General features: G+C 40.6%; 1 protein-coding gene across 2 annotated transcripts; it reads left to right on the top strand.

Annotated features, from left to right (window-relative positions):
• Window positions 1-4,709: 4,709 nt before the first annotated feature.
• Window positions 4,710-15,751, top strand: LOC132379155 (stromal cell-derived factor 1-like). Of its 2 annotated transcripts, none has more exons than XM_059946780.1 (4): window positions 4,710-4,834; window positions 7,016-7,133; window positions 10,413-10,479; window positions 13,983-15,751. In XM_059946780.1, the coding sequence occupies exons 1-4, from the start codon at window positions 4,768-4,770 to the stop codon at window positions 14,013-14,015; spliced, it is 285 nt and encodes a 94-aa protein (XP_059802763.1). In that variant the 5' UTR covers window positions 4,710-4,767; the 3' UTR covers window positions 14,016-15,751. The 2 variants fall into 2 exon arrangements, with proteins under 2 accessions (XP_059802763.1, XP_059802764.1); XM_059946781.1 differs by having other exon boundaries at window positions 10,413-10,487.
• The last annotated feature ends 698 nt before the right edge of the window (window positions 15,752-16,449 follow it).

Genomic DNA, 16,449 nt, shown 5'->3' with positions numbered 1-16,449 from the left:
ATGCTAATTTGAATCAATTGAAAGCTGAACCATCAAACAAGTCATAAATTAAAATCAACTCTGGAGACAATTGAGAAAAGAATGTCCACAAATGAGTCTAATTATAGCTGTAACCTATTTGATTCCTAAGTCCAAGAGCCAGATCCGATAGCTTGTTGTTCTGGTGTAATAAATTTAAATTGATATAATCTGGTGCTTTATAAAGTGTACAGTGGTTCCAGCTGGGCTTTCTGTATGTTCACAAGTCCTGTGGCTGGCTCTGGGGAAGGTTCGAAACCTGCTATTTTGGAGGGGAATGTTCTGTGCTTAAATACGCTTAACCAGGGAATCTAATTTCAGCCTCCATTTCAAACGGCACTTGGAGCATGCTGTGTTATCAGAGGAGCTGTTCTGTGGCCTTTGGGTGCAAAATATATAGTGACATTACCTCTGCAGAGTGGGAGAATCTTTAACACAAGACATTCTGCAGATGCTGGAAATCCAGAGCAATACACACAAAATGCTGGAAGAACTCAGCAAGTTGGGCAGCATCCATAGAGAAGAATTTAGGCATCCGTTGGTCTTGAGAGACCATGGATTTGTGCTTTGGAAAGTTTCCAGGGCACAGGCCTGGGCAAGGTGTATGGAAGACCGGCTGTTGCCCATGCAGCAAGTCTCCCCTCCCCACACCACTGATGTTGTCCAAGGGAAGGGCAAGAGCCAATGCAGCTTGGCACCGGTGTTGTCACAGAGCAATGTGTGGTTAAGTGCCTTGCTCAAGGACACAACATGTTGCCTCAGCTGAGGCTCAAATTAGCAACCTTCAGATCTCTAGACCAATGCCTTAGCCACGCGCCAATACGGAGAGGAAGAAACAGTCAATATTTGGGGTGGAACCACTTTATCAGGAAAGTGCTTAAAGTCCTGCCAATCACCTCCCTGTCATTGAGCACATTGACAAGAAGTGATGTTGCAGGAAAGCAGCATCCATTATCAGGGACCCCAGCACACAAGCACATTCTTCCTTCTCGCTGCTGCCACGAGGGAGGAGGTACAGGAGCCTCAGAACCCACACCACCAGGTTCAGGAACAGTTATTACCCTTCAACCATCAGGCTATTGAACCAGAGGGGTAACTTCACTCGCCCCACAGCCTATGGACTCGCATTCAAGGACTCTTCATTTCATGTTCTCAATATTCATAGTTTATTTATTTATTATTTTTCTTTATTTGCATATTTGCATAGTTTGTTGTCTTTTGCACACTGGCTGTCTGCCTATTGATTCTATTCTGGTTAGTGGATTTATTGGTATGCCCACAGGAAAATGAACCTCAGAGTTGTATAAGGTAATGAATATGTACTTAGATAATAAATTTACTTTGAACTTTGAACTCTTTGGAGATGCAACATGGTAACTGGTCCTTTCAGCCCAATGAACGCATGAGGCCCAATTACACCCGTGTGACCAATTAACCTACTTATTTTTGGAAGGCAGCATAACACTGGAGCAAACCTACACGGTTACAGGGAGGAGGTATGAACATTGAAACATGCAGTTAAATGTGTTATTTGCATCAAATCAGCGAGGATTGTGCAGTTTGTTAGTGTCAAAGTTGAAAGTAAATTTTATTATCAGATTACATATATCACCACAAACATTTTCATTTTCCTGTGAGCAAACGCAGTGCCGCTATACCTCTGGCACCAGCATGGCATGCTCACAACTTACTAACCCTAACCTTACATCTTTAGAATGTGGAAGGGAACCAGAGACCAAGAGAAAATCCAGGTGGTCACAGGGAGAACATGCAAACTCCATATGGACAGCAGCCGGAATTGAACACCAAATACGTTAAACGCTATGCTACTGTGCCGCCTCTTTTGATTTGTAAAATAAAAAGGCACAATCTAAATGCAGTCAATTGTTCAATGTGAGTTTATTCTTGTAGAAGGGTCTCTATTTTCTGTCAAAATGTGATGGCAAAAAATTATTAAAATATGTTGCAAGATCTCAGCTTACAATGTGTGATTTATCAAAGCACAGTGCACAGTGACACTTGCAGGAGTATTTTCTGACTGTGTTACTGAGATCAGCATTGTTTGGTTGCCAAGACCAGAAAAGGAAGTATATTGATTTTCCCTTGTTTCACTTTCCTGCTTAACAGAAATAGAATGGGAAGGAATGTGGTAATGAGTATCTAAGAGAGGAAATGGAGTGATTCCTACCCTGTATAATCGTTGCCAACTTTCTCTCTGAGACCTTCACAGGACTAAAATAATCCACAGGCAGGCACCTTGCTGGCTGATGATGTCACACATTTAGAATTTTCAATAACTTCCAAAGAATTTTATAAAACCATTTTATAATGGTATTTTAATGGTAATGATTGTGAAAGCAGAGGCCAATACGTCATTGCTTGCTTCGTGTTTTACAAAGCAGCGAAAATTATTGCCTTTTAGATTTTTGTCCAGAAATTCTTCAAAGAATTGTCTTTTAGTTTAATATGATACAAGAGAGCTGAAGAGGTGCGATTTTCACCCTCACATTTGAATTAATGGATTATTGCTGATAAAAGCACCACGTTTGTGAAAACATTTCAAAGGTAAACCAGCACCAGATGTTTTCAATCGCTGTTACTGGGCACTGGAAATAACGTCTTAAAGATACATGTCCTTAATATTTGTGTGTGCACTATCAGGACAATGCTCAATCGTTTCACCAATGTAGCTGTGTAAGAGTCCTTATATCAAAAAGCAAAATCAGACTATATAACGGGCTAATTTTACCATGATTGGTAGGTTTCACATGAATAATAAAGAGACTAAATAGGTTTTAAATATTAAATTTGGTAACTACACAAGCAGTATCACAAACACGAGGAAATCTGCAGATGTTAGAAATCCAAAAGCAACAGCCACGTTTCAGGTCGAGATTCCTCTAGCATTTTGTGTGTGTGACTACACAATTAAACGATCTTCTGAGATGGAACGTTGACTTTAATCAAATGGCCATACATCACTTCACATGGATAATGCCATTTCTGATCCTGTCCTTATAGCAGACAGCCTGTATCAACTCAACTTAATTCTACATAATCAGAGATAAACAGTAGCCATTCAGTAACAAGCCATTCCTCTATTACATCCTCTAATTATCCCAATTGTCTGTTCTGGAATGTATAATTGGAGATTTTTTTTCTTTAAGTGATAAGTTTGATGTAACATTGAAATGGAGAAATAAGAATCAGAACTTCTTCATTTGCTACTTACCAGTGGAATTATAATCTGGCACAACACAACACAAATGAATCTGCACTCAGTGGCCACTTTATTAGGTATATCTGCTTGTTATCTAATCAGCCAATCTTATGGCAGCAATTCATTGCATAAAAGCATGTAGACATTGTCAAGAGGTTCAGTTGTTGTTCAAACCAAACATTAGAATGTGGATGAAATGTGATCGAAGTGACCTTGACTGTGGAATGATTGTTGGTGGTTTAAGTATCTCAGAAACTGTTGATCTCCTGGGATTTTCACACAACTGTCCCTAGAGTTTACAGAGAATAGTGCTAAAAACAAAAAAAAAATCATTGGCAATTCTGAGAGTGAAAATGCCTGGTTAAGGAGAGAGGTCAGAGGAGAACAGCCAGACTGGCTCAAGCTGACAGAAAGGTGACAGTAACTCAAATAATCACATGTTACAACAGTGGTGCAGAAGAGCATCTCTGAACACACATGTCAGAACTCGAAGTGGATGGGCTACAGCAGCAGAAGACCACAAGTATACACTCAGTGGCCACTTTATTAGGAAAAAGAGTAAATTAGTAAAGTGGCCTCTGAACATAGTTACCAAATTTCATATTTAAGACATGAAGCCTATTAATCGTTACATCATTGATCATTAGCACCCATTTGTTATCTTTGTTTAATCATGCACGGGGCTTTATACTTACAATGTCATCGTTCTGATTTGAAAAGTGGTCCATTACTTAATATGCTACTTTCTTTAATGAAATACGAACAATTTTCATAACTTTTAAATTTTTTGGAATATGGTTTTAGGAGATCTAAAATTTGCTACCGACACACTAACACGGATCACAAGAAATAAATGTCTAAAACAAAAGTCTAGGGTGCCTAGAACTTTCCTGTTACTGTGCAAAAGCATTAGGCACAGACAAATAATTCTGTAAAGCAAAGATGCTTTCAAAATAATGAAATGAAAAGTTTCAAGTATCAAAAAATTACTATGAAGAGCAATAAACAGTCTATGAGAACATGGGTTGTCAAGAAGTGAGTGTGTAGGTTGTGGAATCAGCTCACATTGAAGTGAGTGCTGGTTCAGGAGACTGGTGGTTGTGGGGTCATCACTGTTGCTGAGCCTGGTGATGTGGAACCCCCTGCCTGATGGTAGTAGTGGGAAGACAGCGTGGTTTGGATGGTGGGCATCTTGATGATGGATGCTGTCTTCTTGTGGAAGTGCTCCTTGTAAATATGCTCAGTGGGCTTTTTACATTTTATATTTAATAACAATCTGTTAACCAGCAGCCAAAAACCAGCTGGACAGCATTGTGCTGAAGGTATGTATATTTTAGAAACTGAAAAGTCTCCGGGGATTCTAAGGAAGGAATCTCCACATCCTGTCGATTTTCAGATACTGCCTCTAACCCAATCAGAGTCAGTGAGGAGTGGCTTCTGTTAGTATAAATTCAGTTTAAGTCACACTGCTCTTTAGACAGATTCAAAAAGAGATTCTTGTGCAGTCTGAACTTCACTAACAAACGACCATGAGCGTGAGACTGTGTGTAGTGCTGGTCCTGCTGATTGGGGCACTTTGCATCAACTTATCCCAGGGTAAGTGATTACCTTGCTCAAGAACAAATTTGTTATGATTTTAATGCAGTAAGGAGCGCAGTGTTTGTAGTGTGTACTTTTCTTTCTGTAGAATATGCATTACAATGCACTGAGACGATTCAGAAATACAACAAAAGGTTAGGCAATGAGATTTTATTGTTCAGTTGCTTTCCAAATGAAATGATTATTTCATCTTTATGCTTGACAATGACAATATGTTTGGGACCATGTTTTGCAATTTTCTGAGCAATAAATCATCAAAATTTATGTCTTTGTAAATGCCGCTCTCACTGTAGTCTCTCAAACATCCTGCAGATGTAGAAAGTCCTTTATTTAATCCTGTGTAATCATTACAAACAAGTTTCTGTAGAGCAGAATACAAAGTAGGTGCAAGCTGTCAAACTGCCCTCCCGGGAGATGTGCAAATGTTTACCCGATTTCCAACAACACTGGGTTAATTCCTAAAACCCTGGCAGTTACACATTTGCTGCTGTTTAAGAACCATCCATCAATTGTGTTCAGTGTTTTAAAACTGCATCAGCATGTGTTATTAAAGCTTGAAATGGCTAAGAGATTTGTCCAAAACGCCTCTAATAAAAACTGATTGACAGCTGTCATCAAGCATCAATGAAATGATAGGACCAGTGAATGACAAATTATGGGTTTAGAACAGTTCACTCTCTCTGGCCTTTTGGCTAATTTTGTATCTGTGGTTGAATGAGCAGGGTTCCGAAATGTTCTGAATCACAGCCTTGTGTAGGTGGTGAGAGTCAACTCACAATTTGAGTTATTGGTCCACCTCATGTTGGTCCAACCAACCTGGCAGTTTCTCAGTGATTCTGATCTGTTGCATGTATATTCTATTAAGTGGCTCTTGGCCTCTGTGTAAAACATTGTACAAAGTTGGAGCTGTGTCAGTGGACTACATACAAAGCAGGTCATTAGAGGAGTAATTTATTACAGGTACCATAAAGTCCCCGGAATCTGGTAAAAACATCCACCAGTCAGAAGCCGATGAATTCAACACATTATTACATTTCAACAAAATACAAGGAAAGAATTTCTCTTTGTGAGTAACTGAGTGTGGGCATATCAGTTGTACTTCAATCCAAAGCCCAGCTTGTTTGGCATCAGAGTTAGAATCAGGTTTATTATCACTGACATACTGTATATTGGGAATCTGTCCTGATATCCTGAGATGTAAATGCTGCTTGACCTGCTGAGTTCCTTGAGCATCTTGTGTGTGTTGCTTTATATGTCCAGCATCTGCAGAATCTCTTGTGATTATGCAGTGAAATTTGTTGTTCTGCAGCAGCAGTACTGTGCAATACATAAACATTACTATAATTTATTATAAGAATATTTAAGAAAATAAATAAACAGAGCAAGAAGAAAGTGGTGTTCATGGGTTCAGGAATCTGATAGTGGAGGGGAAGAAGCCATTCCTAAAACATTGAGTGCATGCCTCTGGGCTCCTGTACCTCCTCACTGTTGATAACAATGACAGGGGACATGTACTAGATGGAGGGAGTCTTTCATGATGGATGCCTGGAATTAAATGCCGGGACATAAATACATCCAGCAGAAGACAATACTCCACTTGTTCCCCTCTCGACATCCTCATAAAATACCTTCTTTAAAATTTCCATCAGATCACTTTATTGCTCCAGTGACAGACAGCCTAAGAAACTAAAGAGTAGGCACATTTGAATCCAATCAGAATGAAATGTAATATTCCCAGCCAAGATGACGACAACACATTTTTCATGAAACTCCCATTCAAGAAGAACTTGTCCAATTTGGCCCCTATTTAGCACTTTGGGGCGAAATCCAGTAACTACCTGCTCCAGAAAATAGTAATTCAGTTTCTGTCCATGATCTATAGCTGTTATGAATTTATACAAATATGGCTGATCAGTATTATGCTATATTCTCAGGTTTTTGGATCTGAATCAAAGTTTTGGGAAACCACATCATGTTACCTACTTAATGTCAATTAGATACAGGCACTAAAATCTGGCTTTCCAACAAGGCACACATCCAATAAACGAGTTAGAAAATTGCTTCCAAAGAGCCGTGTTCAGAAACTGAGAGTGAGCACCCACATTGAAGTCCAGATTAACTGAACCTGAATAAAGATAGGACAATTTAGTTAACGGATCCTTTCTTGTCTCCACACAGCGAAGCCGACTGCGGTTCTGAACCGGTGCATGTGCAGAGGAGGAGCAGCTCAAATCAATGTACGAAACATCAGAGGGCTGCAACTTATCCCCATCCCAAACTGCCCAGTCCAGCTCATGTGAGTATGAACATCTTGCATTCAGATTCATGTACGTTGAAACAAATGTGTCATTTGTATTAACAGCCAACACACCCGAGGGTAGTCTGGGGGCAGCCCGTATGAGCCACCACACATTCCTGCACCAACATAGCTTGCCCATCATGTGCAGCAGAGCTACCCAGAACATAACAAACCAAACTACCAAGTGATAAAGCAAAACAAGTCCCATACTCCCTCCCACGTACACAATCCTCCAACCCAGGATGGGCCAGTTTCTTTGGCCTCCAGTGGACTCACAAATTCACAGAGATTGGTCATTTGACTTTCCCAGAATGCTGTGTGCTACCCTTTGCCACCATTTAGAACACAGAGCATAGGAAAATACAGCACAGGAACAGGCTCCTCGGCCCACAAAATTGTGCCAAACCAATTAAATTAGTAATCAAATGGCAAACTAAACTAATCCCCTCTGCCCTCATGATACCCATGTCCTTCCACTTTCCTCACATGTATGTGTATATCTAAACAGCTCTTAAATGTCCCTAATGTATCTGCCTCTACCACCACCCAGACAGCACATTCCAGACACCCACCACTCTCTGTGCAAAAAAACTTGCCCCTCACGTCTCCTTTGAAATTACGCCCTCACCTTCAATGGATATTTCAACCCTGGGAAAAAGATACTCCCTGTCTACTATATCAATGCCTCTCAAAACCTCACAAACTCTATCAGATCTCTCCTCGGCCTCTGCCACTCCGGAGAAAACATTCCAAGTTTGTCCAACCTCTTGTCATAGCAAACAATAGAAAATCTGCGGATGCTGGAAATCTGAGCAACACACACAAAATGCTGAAGGAACTCAGCAGGCCAGGCAGCATTTCAGGCTGAAACCCTTCAGCAGGACTGGAGAAAAATTGCTGAGGAGTAGATTTAAAACACTTGGCCATCCATTGCCTCCCTCTTGCCTTATAGCACGTGCCCTCTAATCCAGGCAGCATCCAGGTAAACATCTGCACCCTGTCCAAAGACTCCAACTCCACATCCTACAATAGCTCTATTGCAGCTCATGGCGGTGTAGTTCAAAGTTCAACCTCGGCATCCTCTGCAAGGAGTCTCTGTACATCCTTCCTGTGAAATGTGTGGATTTTCCTCTGGTGACCTGGTTCCCACCCACAGTGCAAAGACGTATCAATTGGTTAGTTAATTGGCCATTGTAAATTGCCCGATGATTAAATTAGGCTCAAATCAGGGCCTGCTGGCAGTGTGTCTCAAAAGGGTTGAAAGGTCTGTTCCATGCATATCTCTAAAGCAAAAGAAAAAAACTGACATCAAATCTCTGCCCACTTGTTGCACTGGGGTGCTTGTTCCTCAGGTAATCAAGCTCAGACTAACATTTCCTGTAGAAACTGGTGGACCATTCAATCTGCAAGCAAAGACATCACTGTCTTCCGTAGCTGGTTTACACAGGAGTACTCACAGTTATAGAGATGGGGCAGAAAGAAAAGATTAAGCAAAGTCAAAGTAACAATAATTTTTTCATCAAGGTGTGTACATGTCACAGGATCAATTTTCTTGTGGGCATTCACAGGAAGATAAACAATTTCAATAGAATTTATGAAAAACTATATATAAATATTGACTGAGAAACAACCAATGTGCAAAAGAAGACAAATTGTATGAATAAAATATACAGTATATATTTTCTATATCAAGAAGTTCTTGATTAGCCAGGGCATCAAAGGGTATGAGGAGAAGGCAGGAGAGTGAGGATGACTGGAAGAATTGGATCAGCCCCTGATTGAAAGGTGGAGCAGACACGATGGGCTGAATGGCCTTCTTCTGCTCCTATATCTTATGGTCTTATGATGGATGCTGCTTTCTTGTGACAGCACTCCATGTAGATGCACGCAATGGTAATCAACTAAATAACCACATGTGTGCCCTGTTCAGAATTCAAGATTTGCAGATCTCATCCAGAAAGATCATGACACAAAAATAATTTTACCAAAGCCTTTCTCTATTTTGTCCAGATTTATTGCCTAAAATTTATTGCCCAAAGTAATTGGCTTAATTCTGTCAGAATGTACAGGATACATACAAACATCTGGCCTGCGTGTGTGACCGGTCACAAATGCTTTGCACAGGCCTGGAGATTTTATAGGACCTGAAGGCAGTTCAGTCTAGTGTCCAGTAAGGAATATCCATGCCAACAGGATGAATATTATGCACTGATGCTGTGATAATGTCATTACTTAGAGTAAGATACTAAATGATCAGTAAATCACCTTATTAGGGCAGAGAACAATGAATTCTCATGTTTCTCCATTTATAGGGATTTATGTGAGAAGTAATTGACTTGCATGTAAACTAGAAATTATTTATTTATTAATGCTGGAGAATTTATTCTTTTATTAAATCAAATTGACAAATAATGTGGAAATATTTCTGAGAACCAACAGTTCTGCAGAATTTGTACGTGTCTGGAACAAAGAAGTCGGCAGGGAAATTCATTGTGGACACTACCCACAAGTTTCTTCCCCCAAAGAGTTAATCTGATCAACCATTGTAGTTAGACACCCCACACTCCCTTCCATTACCCCATCACTACAATGTAAACACTTTAAACAAGTTTCTGTAATGCTGTTTACATAGTTAGAGCTTTATTGTCATGGAGAGCAAGATAAAGTATTAACAATGTTAACAAAATTATAGAACATGGTTTAAAGTGTAGATACATTGTAAATGCATGCTGATATTCACTGTATGTATTTATGCACATTTTAATCCATATCCATACATTAATCTCTAACTTTATTATATATAATTCTTTATTCTTTATGATTGTTATTACCAACATTCCACAGCAAATTCCTAATACATGTTTTATGGGTTTGGGATACAGCACGGAATTGGCCCTTGTGGCCCTCGAGTCACACCGCCCAGCAACCTCTGATTTAACCCAACACTAATCATGGGACAATTTACAAAGGCTAATTAACCTATCAACTGGTATGTCTTTGGAATGTGGGAGGAAGCCAGTGCGGTAAAGGGTTTGTACTTTCTCCCTGTGACCATGTTGGTTTCCTCAGGATGATGTAAATACTTATGGTGAATAAAGTTGATCCTTGATACTTGATTCTTGAGTTGTGGATCTAAGCTCTCAATCAACGTGTTGTTGACTTATTTAACATAACTAGTAATAGAAAAAAAGATCACTGTTGCTCGCTTCTGCTTGAGTTTAGAGAATGTTTAGACTATTTCTGTCCATAATTCCAAACTTTTATTTTGTGTTACAGAGCCACTTTGAAGACCGGGCGGAAAATTTGTCTTCATTCCAAATTTTTGTCCCTTTGGAGAAACAAGGTAAATAGGTAAGAGTGAAGGCTTCCCATCTTAACAAACCAGCAGCAAGTTTAAGTGAGCAATCACAAAATTAGCTGCTGAAGTAAGATTTGTATGCTAAGGATATTGTTTGCAATATCACGAGTCCCCAGAGAGCTTGAGGGTGAGAGAGGGCTTGTGTTGTGTGGCATGGTTCTGATTTTGAAAATACAGCATAAAGCCTGTGCATCGAACACTCCCCTGCTAAATGGTAATCAAAACAAAAATTAAAAAACATGACCGCATCATAAGTGACTTAACTAAATAATTATTAACTGCACCGTTAGAAAAAGTGAATAATTATTAACCATGCCACCAGGAAAAGCGCCCCTAAAATCAGGCTAATGTATCTGGCATGTTCCACTGAAAGGGCAGCAAGGTCACTGAATAACCCTCCCAAGAAAATTTCCTATTTACCCGTACCCTGCTCTTGTGGTGCTGTCCCTCTGACAGAGTGACACTCCCTCAGTACTGTCCCTCTGACAGTGTGACATTCCTGTAGTACCATCCCTCTGACAATGCGACGCTGCCTCAGTACTGTCCTCAAACATTAAAAAGATATGTTGAAGTCATTGAAATGGGACTTTTGCCCACAAACGTCCTGATTGGGAGTAGGGAACAGAGGAATGTAGTTGGATGTGGAGGCACCACACTTCTGATTCGCCAAGTGACTTCTTTCACTCCTGAATTTTCAAAGACTATTTAAAAATATGATTTGATGTTGGCATAATTAAATTCTGAGAGTAATTTTGTTGTTGTTGGAAGTTTTATTAATCAGAATGGTGGTATTGGTCTGGAATGTAGTACAGCTGGCTTCTGTCCGTGTTGTTTGCAGACTCGATGTATCTGCCAAACCTTTGACAGGCTTCTATGGGAACCGTGCTCCCTTCCTGACTTGACTTGCTGGATGGACATGCTCTTGACATCTCGGTCCTTTCAGACTCTGCATCAGATACTCTCTTGTTTACCATCACTTCATGCTGAAGGCCTGTGTTTAGGGAGTGCACCTGAAGCTTTGTAAGCCATTGGTCAGACCAGACGGAGTTTTGGGGTCCTTTCCTAAGAAAAGATGTGCTGTCATTAGAGAGGGTCCAGCGGAAGTTCACAAAAATTATCCTGAGAATGATAGGACTAACATACTAGAAGTGTTTGATCTGTATTCACTGGAATTTAGAAAGATGAGTGGTGAATTTGATTGAATGATGAAAGACCTAGATAGAGTGGGTGTGGAGATGATTCCAACAGTGGGAGAGTCTAGAACCTGAGGTCACAGCCTCTGAATACAAGCACATTCTTTGAGAACCGAGCAGAGAAGAGTGATGAATCTGTAGAATTTATTGCCACAAATAGCTCTGGAAGCCAAGTGATTATATTTAAAGCAGTGTTTGATAGGTTTCTGATTAGTAAGTGTGTAAAAGGTTACAGGAAGAAGACAGGAGAATGGGACTGAGAAGGAAAATAAATCAGCCATGATGGAATGACAGAGCCGACTTGATGGACTGAATGGCCTAATTCTGCTCCTGAGTCTTATAGTCATTTGTTTACCTTGCACTGGTACTGTAAGGAACGCTTAATAAGTAAAAGTTCTGATAGTTCTGTTCACCACCCATCCAGAACAGTTCAAGCTGAAACCTAACTACTAATGTCAGTAAGAATGACGGAAACATCTGTTACTAATTACGAAACCCAATCCAGATTCTGGAATTTTCTGTGATCAAGGAACAGTGTTCCAGTCACTTCCACATTCCTCAAGCTCCCCTCCTGATTGAACCCACTTCCACTGCTCTTTGGGGACAGGGGCTATAGGCACTCACACATCAGCCTCAGTCGCAAGTCCCGTAGTGACTTGACCATGGAGGGGAGAGCGTCTCTGCCAGTCTGACCACATATACCTCACACAGAGACATGCGTTGGATGTTTGAGTTACCAATTCTCACTGAGAACTTCTCCCTGAGCAAGGTCAGTGGCAACATCATCAGTGACCACTCCTTGTCTGAGCACACACTGGGGATTCAACCTACAACCTGCCAAAGACATGCTTCTCTCAGTCGTTGTGATGAGACTACACTGGACCAACACAATGTAGTTATGGTGTCAAACTCACTGTCAAATAACCATTAATATTCACTGCTGTGCTGGTCAAGATTCAAGATTCAAGATTCAGGCTTGTTTACTGTCATCCCTCAGTAAACAAGCATCAAGGAGAATGAAATGATTGTTACTCAGGATCTGATGCAGCATAAAAGACAATAAATATAAATATAAAAGCAATCCTATAAAACACAGCGTACAAGTAACTGGTAAGTGTGGCCGTATATACATAAGATCAGCTTAGACTCATGATATGGTATATATCATAATATATGATTATTGATTAGTATAGATTGATTATCTGTACATATGGTGATTCTGACAGGATACTGGAAAGTGACAAAATGATTCTTGACAAGAGGAACTCTTCTAGATAGTAACAGGGCTTCTGAAAACACAGTAGAACACTCTGATAAAACACACATGCACACTATGGCTCCCTAGTTCAGGATTCAAAGTATCGAAGTAAATTTTATGCATATATGTCATCACATACAACCCTGATATTCATTTTCCTGCAGTCATATTCAGCAAATCTATAGAATAATAATGACAACAGGATCGGTGAAGGATCAACTAGGGTGCAGAAGACAACAAACTGTGCAAATACAAATATTTATTGGCATTATAAATAAATAGCAATAAATAACAAGAACATGAGATAATGAGATAACGAGACTTTAAAGTGAGTTTATTGTTTGTGGGAGCATCTCAATGGATGGGCAAGTGAGTGTAGTTATTCTCTTTTGTTCAAGAACCTGATGGCTGAGGGGTAGGAACTGTTCTTGAATATGGTGGTGCAAGTCCTGAAGCTTTTGTACCTTCTACCTCATGGCAGCAGCGAGCAAAGAGCTTGGCCTGGGGGGTGAGCTGAGAACCTTTGTTTTAGGATTTCCATGCCCGCAGTCTGCTTTATGCATCAGCAGACCCTGTTCAGGACCATTTGTTCTACCCCCATCAGGGAGGAGGCTACATCCACATCAGGACCCGCAGACTCAAAGACAGTTACTTTCCCCAAGCAGTAAGGCTGATCAATACCTCCACCCAATAACCCACCCCTCCACACCCCCAACCACCACTACTTTATCATTTCCTGTCAGAGTGACCTTATGACTCACTGTGGACATACAATCAATCTATGTATATAAACTATCTTATGCATTTATATTTTTGTGTTTTTTAATTATTGTGTTCTTTATCTTATTGTGTTTTTATTGTACTGCATCAGATACAGAGTAACAATTATTTTATTCTCCTTTACACTTGTGAACTGGAAATGACATTAAACAATCTTGAATCTGGTCCCCAATGAGGACTGTATTAAGGAGATTATTGTGCTGAGTTTCCTGATAATTATTTTCCTCTTGACTGAACTCCTGCTGTTTATCTTACAGACAGTCCAAGATGTGAATGAAGGCAGAAAATAAAGCCATAAGCCACCGGAGTGCACGCTCACACCAACAATGCCCCGCGTACTGTCACGTTTCTGTCTCATCGCCAGCCTGCCTCGACCGCTTCGCAAGGCTCCACACCCAACCCTCTGTCCATTACATGCCGAATCCAGCTAGCTGTACCATGGTGCACGCACGCATACATTTGTCAGCGGTGCCGTTGATATTTTTTTAAATAGAGCACCTCCAAGTATATCTTGTGCTGTCCATCTCCAAGGCAAGCTCAGGGGGTTAGATGTTATTGTTAAGCTAAATTGTGACGGGCTCCAGGATAATGGAGAACCCCTGGTCAGTGGTACCAAACACATTTCAGTGATGCATCAGCCTGTTAAGTTTGGCCTGTGGAGAACAGCTCCCTGTTACTGTCATCCTATATGTTTGGAATCACTAACAGATGAAAAATTTCTCATTATAGTGGCCTCCTGGGTAGCTGCTGCCAAATATTGGTGATCAGACTGAATTTCTTATTGAAAGAAATTACTGCTGCATGTCTGCAAAGTTAATACATTCATGCAACAGCAGGTGGGATGATTTCTAGGGATGATTCCTTCTGGCAGGTCTAAAGCTGTAGGAGGGTAAACGGGAATTTCTTCCTTGCTTTGCTGAGAATTCCCATCTCAACAGTAGCAGGGATCCCGGTGACAGGGTTAAGTCCCGCGAGGAGATGGAGAGCAGTACCGTCATTCTAGCAATCTGATCACTCCAATTCCCCTTGCTGGAAGCTTGATTCCAGAGCCTAGTTGTCCTTGTTAGGTGGATGGAGCCTTGCCCTTGGATTTTGCTCAGAGTCACCTCTGGTGGGTTCACAAGGACCAATCAATGTTCAGTGACCACCATGGTTTTCCCCTCTGTGGGGAAGAGTGGGGCCACTTAATAGAGTCTCCCAGTTACAGCTTGGCTCTGATCAGGAGCTCGCCACCTGTGGCAGGCATTGACTCTGAACTTCTGCTTTGTAGTATGGGGTCAGATCTGTTCCTCAGAGGCAGGCAGCCTTTCAACAACGTGCTACCTAACTCAGTCCAACCAGACCTGAGATCCAGCCAGGCCTTTAGATGGAGAATGAACGGTATCGATGGACTGACTGAATCTTGTCCTCCACCATGGGAGTCATTACTCTGAACCTTAGACTACAAACCTACCGTTTATTGGCTACCTTTGCAAATCACAGCTACTGATAGATGGAAGCCATTGTAAACAGACTTTAGGATTGCCATTGGAGTATGTTATTGCTTTTTTGTACATATTGGAATTTACCAACTACTCCTCTTGTTATGCGCAAGTTTTTCCAAACCACCCTTAAAATGATTCAGTGGAAACTGAGCAAAAGCTTCTGATTTTCTCACATGGTGCCTAAAGACCATCGGTCTCTTTCCTCATTTTGTCTTTCCCCATTATGTCCCATAAAATGTGAACATTTAACAGAGATCTGTCTTCAAGAACCAAAATTTAACACCTTTTCCCCTTGAAAGAAGAACAATTGTAACAACTGATTGTCCAAGCAATATCTTGCACATCTGATGTGCCGAGTGCTGTGCGTCTTTTCACTGTAAATTTGTCATTGAAATGTTATTGTTTCTTTTTAAAGAAAAGGAATATAACTGAAGCTGTCATATTCTACTAATTGAAAGACATGGACTACTTTTTTATACTGTTTCTTTGTAACAAATTGCAATACTTTTTTACAGAATAAACTTTTTAAATAGTTATAAAAATCTGTCTTCATTATTTGTTAACTGCATTTTCAAGGCAAGTCTATTGTCATTTAACTATATGCATGTATACCGTCAAACGAGACGTTTCTCCGAACCAGTGTAGTACACATAACACACAATAACTGATGAAAGTAAGGATGAAATCTACAAATGAATTACACATAAATAAACAAATTAAATGTATAAATTAAATATTGTAGGTACAGAACTGGTGAAACTTTGAATGCGGTGCAGCAGGGAGTTCAGAAGCCTAATGGCCTGAGGCAAGAAACTGTTTCCCATTTTGACCGTTCTTGTCTTTATGCATCAGAGTCTCCTGCCTGATAGTAGAAAGTCAAAGAGGATGCTGGATGGATAGCTGGGAATCTTAGTAATACCAAGGGCCCTGCATACGCAGCGCTCCTGACAAATGTCTCCGATGGATGTAGGGAGACAGACACCTATGATGCCCTTGGCCTTTCTCACAGTCCTGTGTAGGGACTTCTGGTCTGATGCTCGGCTGCTCCTATACCAGACAGAGCAACTTGTCAGAATGGTCTCAATGGTGCTCCTATAAAATGTATTTAAGATGGGAGGGGGAGCCTTACTTGCCTCAATCTCCTTAGGAAGTGGAGACACTGCTGTGCTGCCTTGTTCAGGGAGATGATATTAAGGGACCAGGTGAGGTCTTTCATGAAGTGAACTCGCAGGAACCTGGT

Source organism: Hypanus sabinus, chromosome 21 (assembly GCF_030144855.1).
Source record: "Hypanus sabinus isolate sHypSab1 chromosome 21, sHypSab1.hap1, whole genome shotgun sequence".
Lineage (NCBI taxonomy): Eukaryota > Metazoa > Chordata > Chondrichthyes > Myliobatiformes > Dasyatidae > Hypanus > Hypanus sabinus.
Note: the sequence above shows the minus strand (reverse complement) of the source record. Positions and strands in the feature narration are given on the sequence as shown.

Coding starts and splice junctions, on each gene's coding strand:
- LOC132379155 (XM_059946780.1), top strand. CDS start 4,768: ATGAGCGTGAGACTGTGTGTAGTGCTGGTCCTGCTGATTGGGGCACTT. Junction 4,835..7,015: donor TTGCATCAACTTATCCCAGG/GTAAGTGATTAC, acceptor GTCTCCACACAG/CGAAGCCGACTGCGGTTCTG. Junction 7,134..10,412: donor AACTGCCCAGTCCAGCTCAT/GTGAGTATGAAC, acceptor TTTGTGTTACAG/AGCCACTTTGAAGACCGGGC.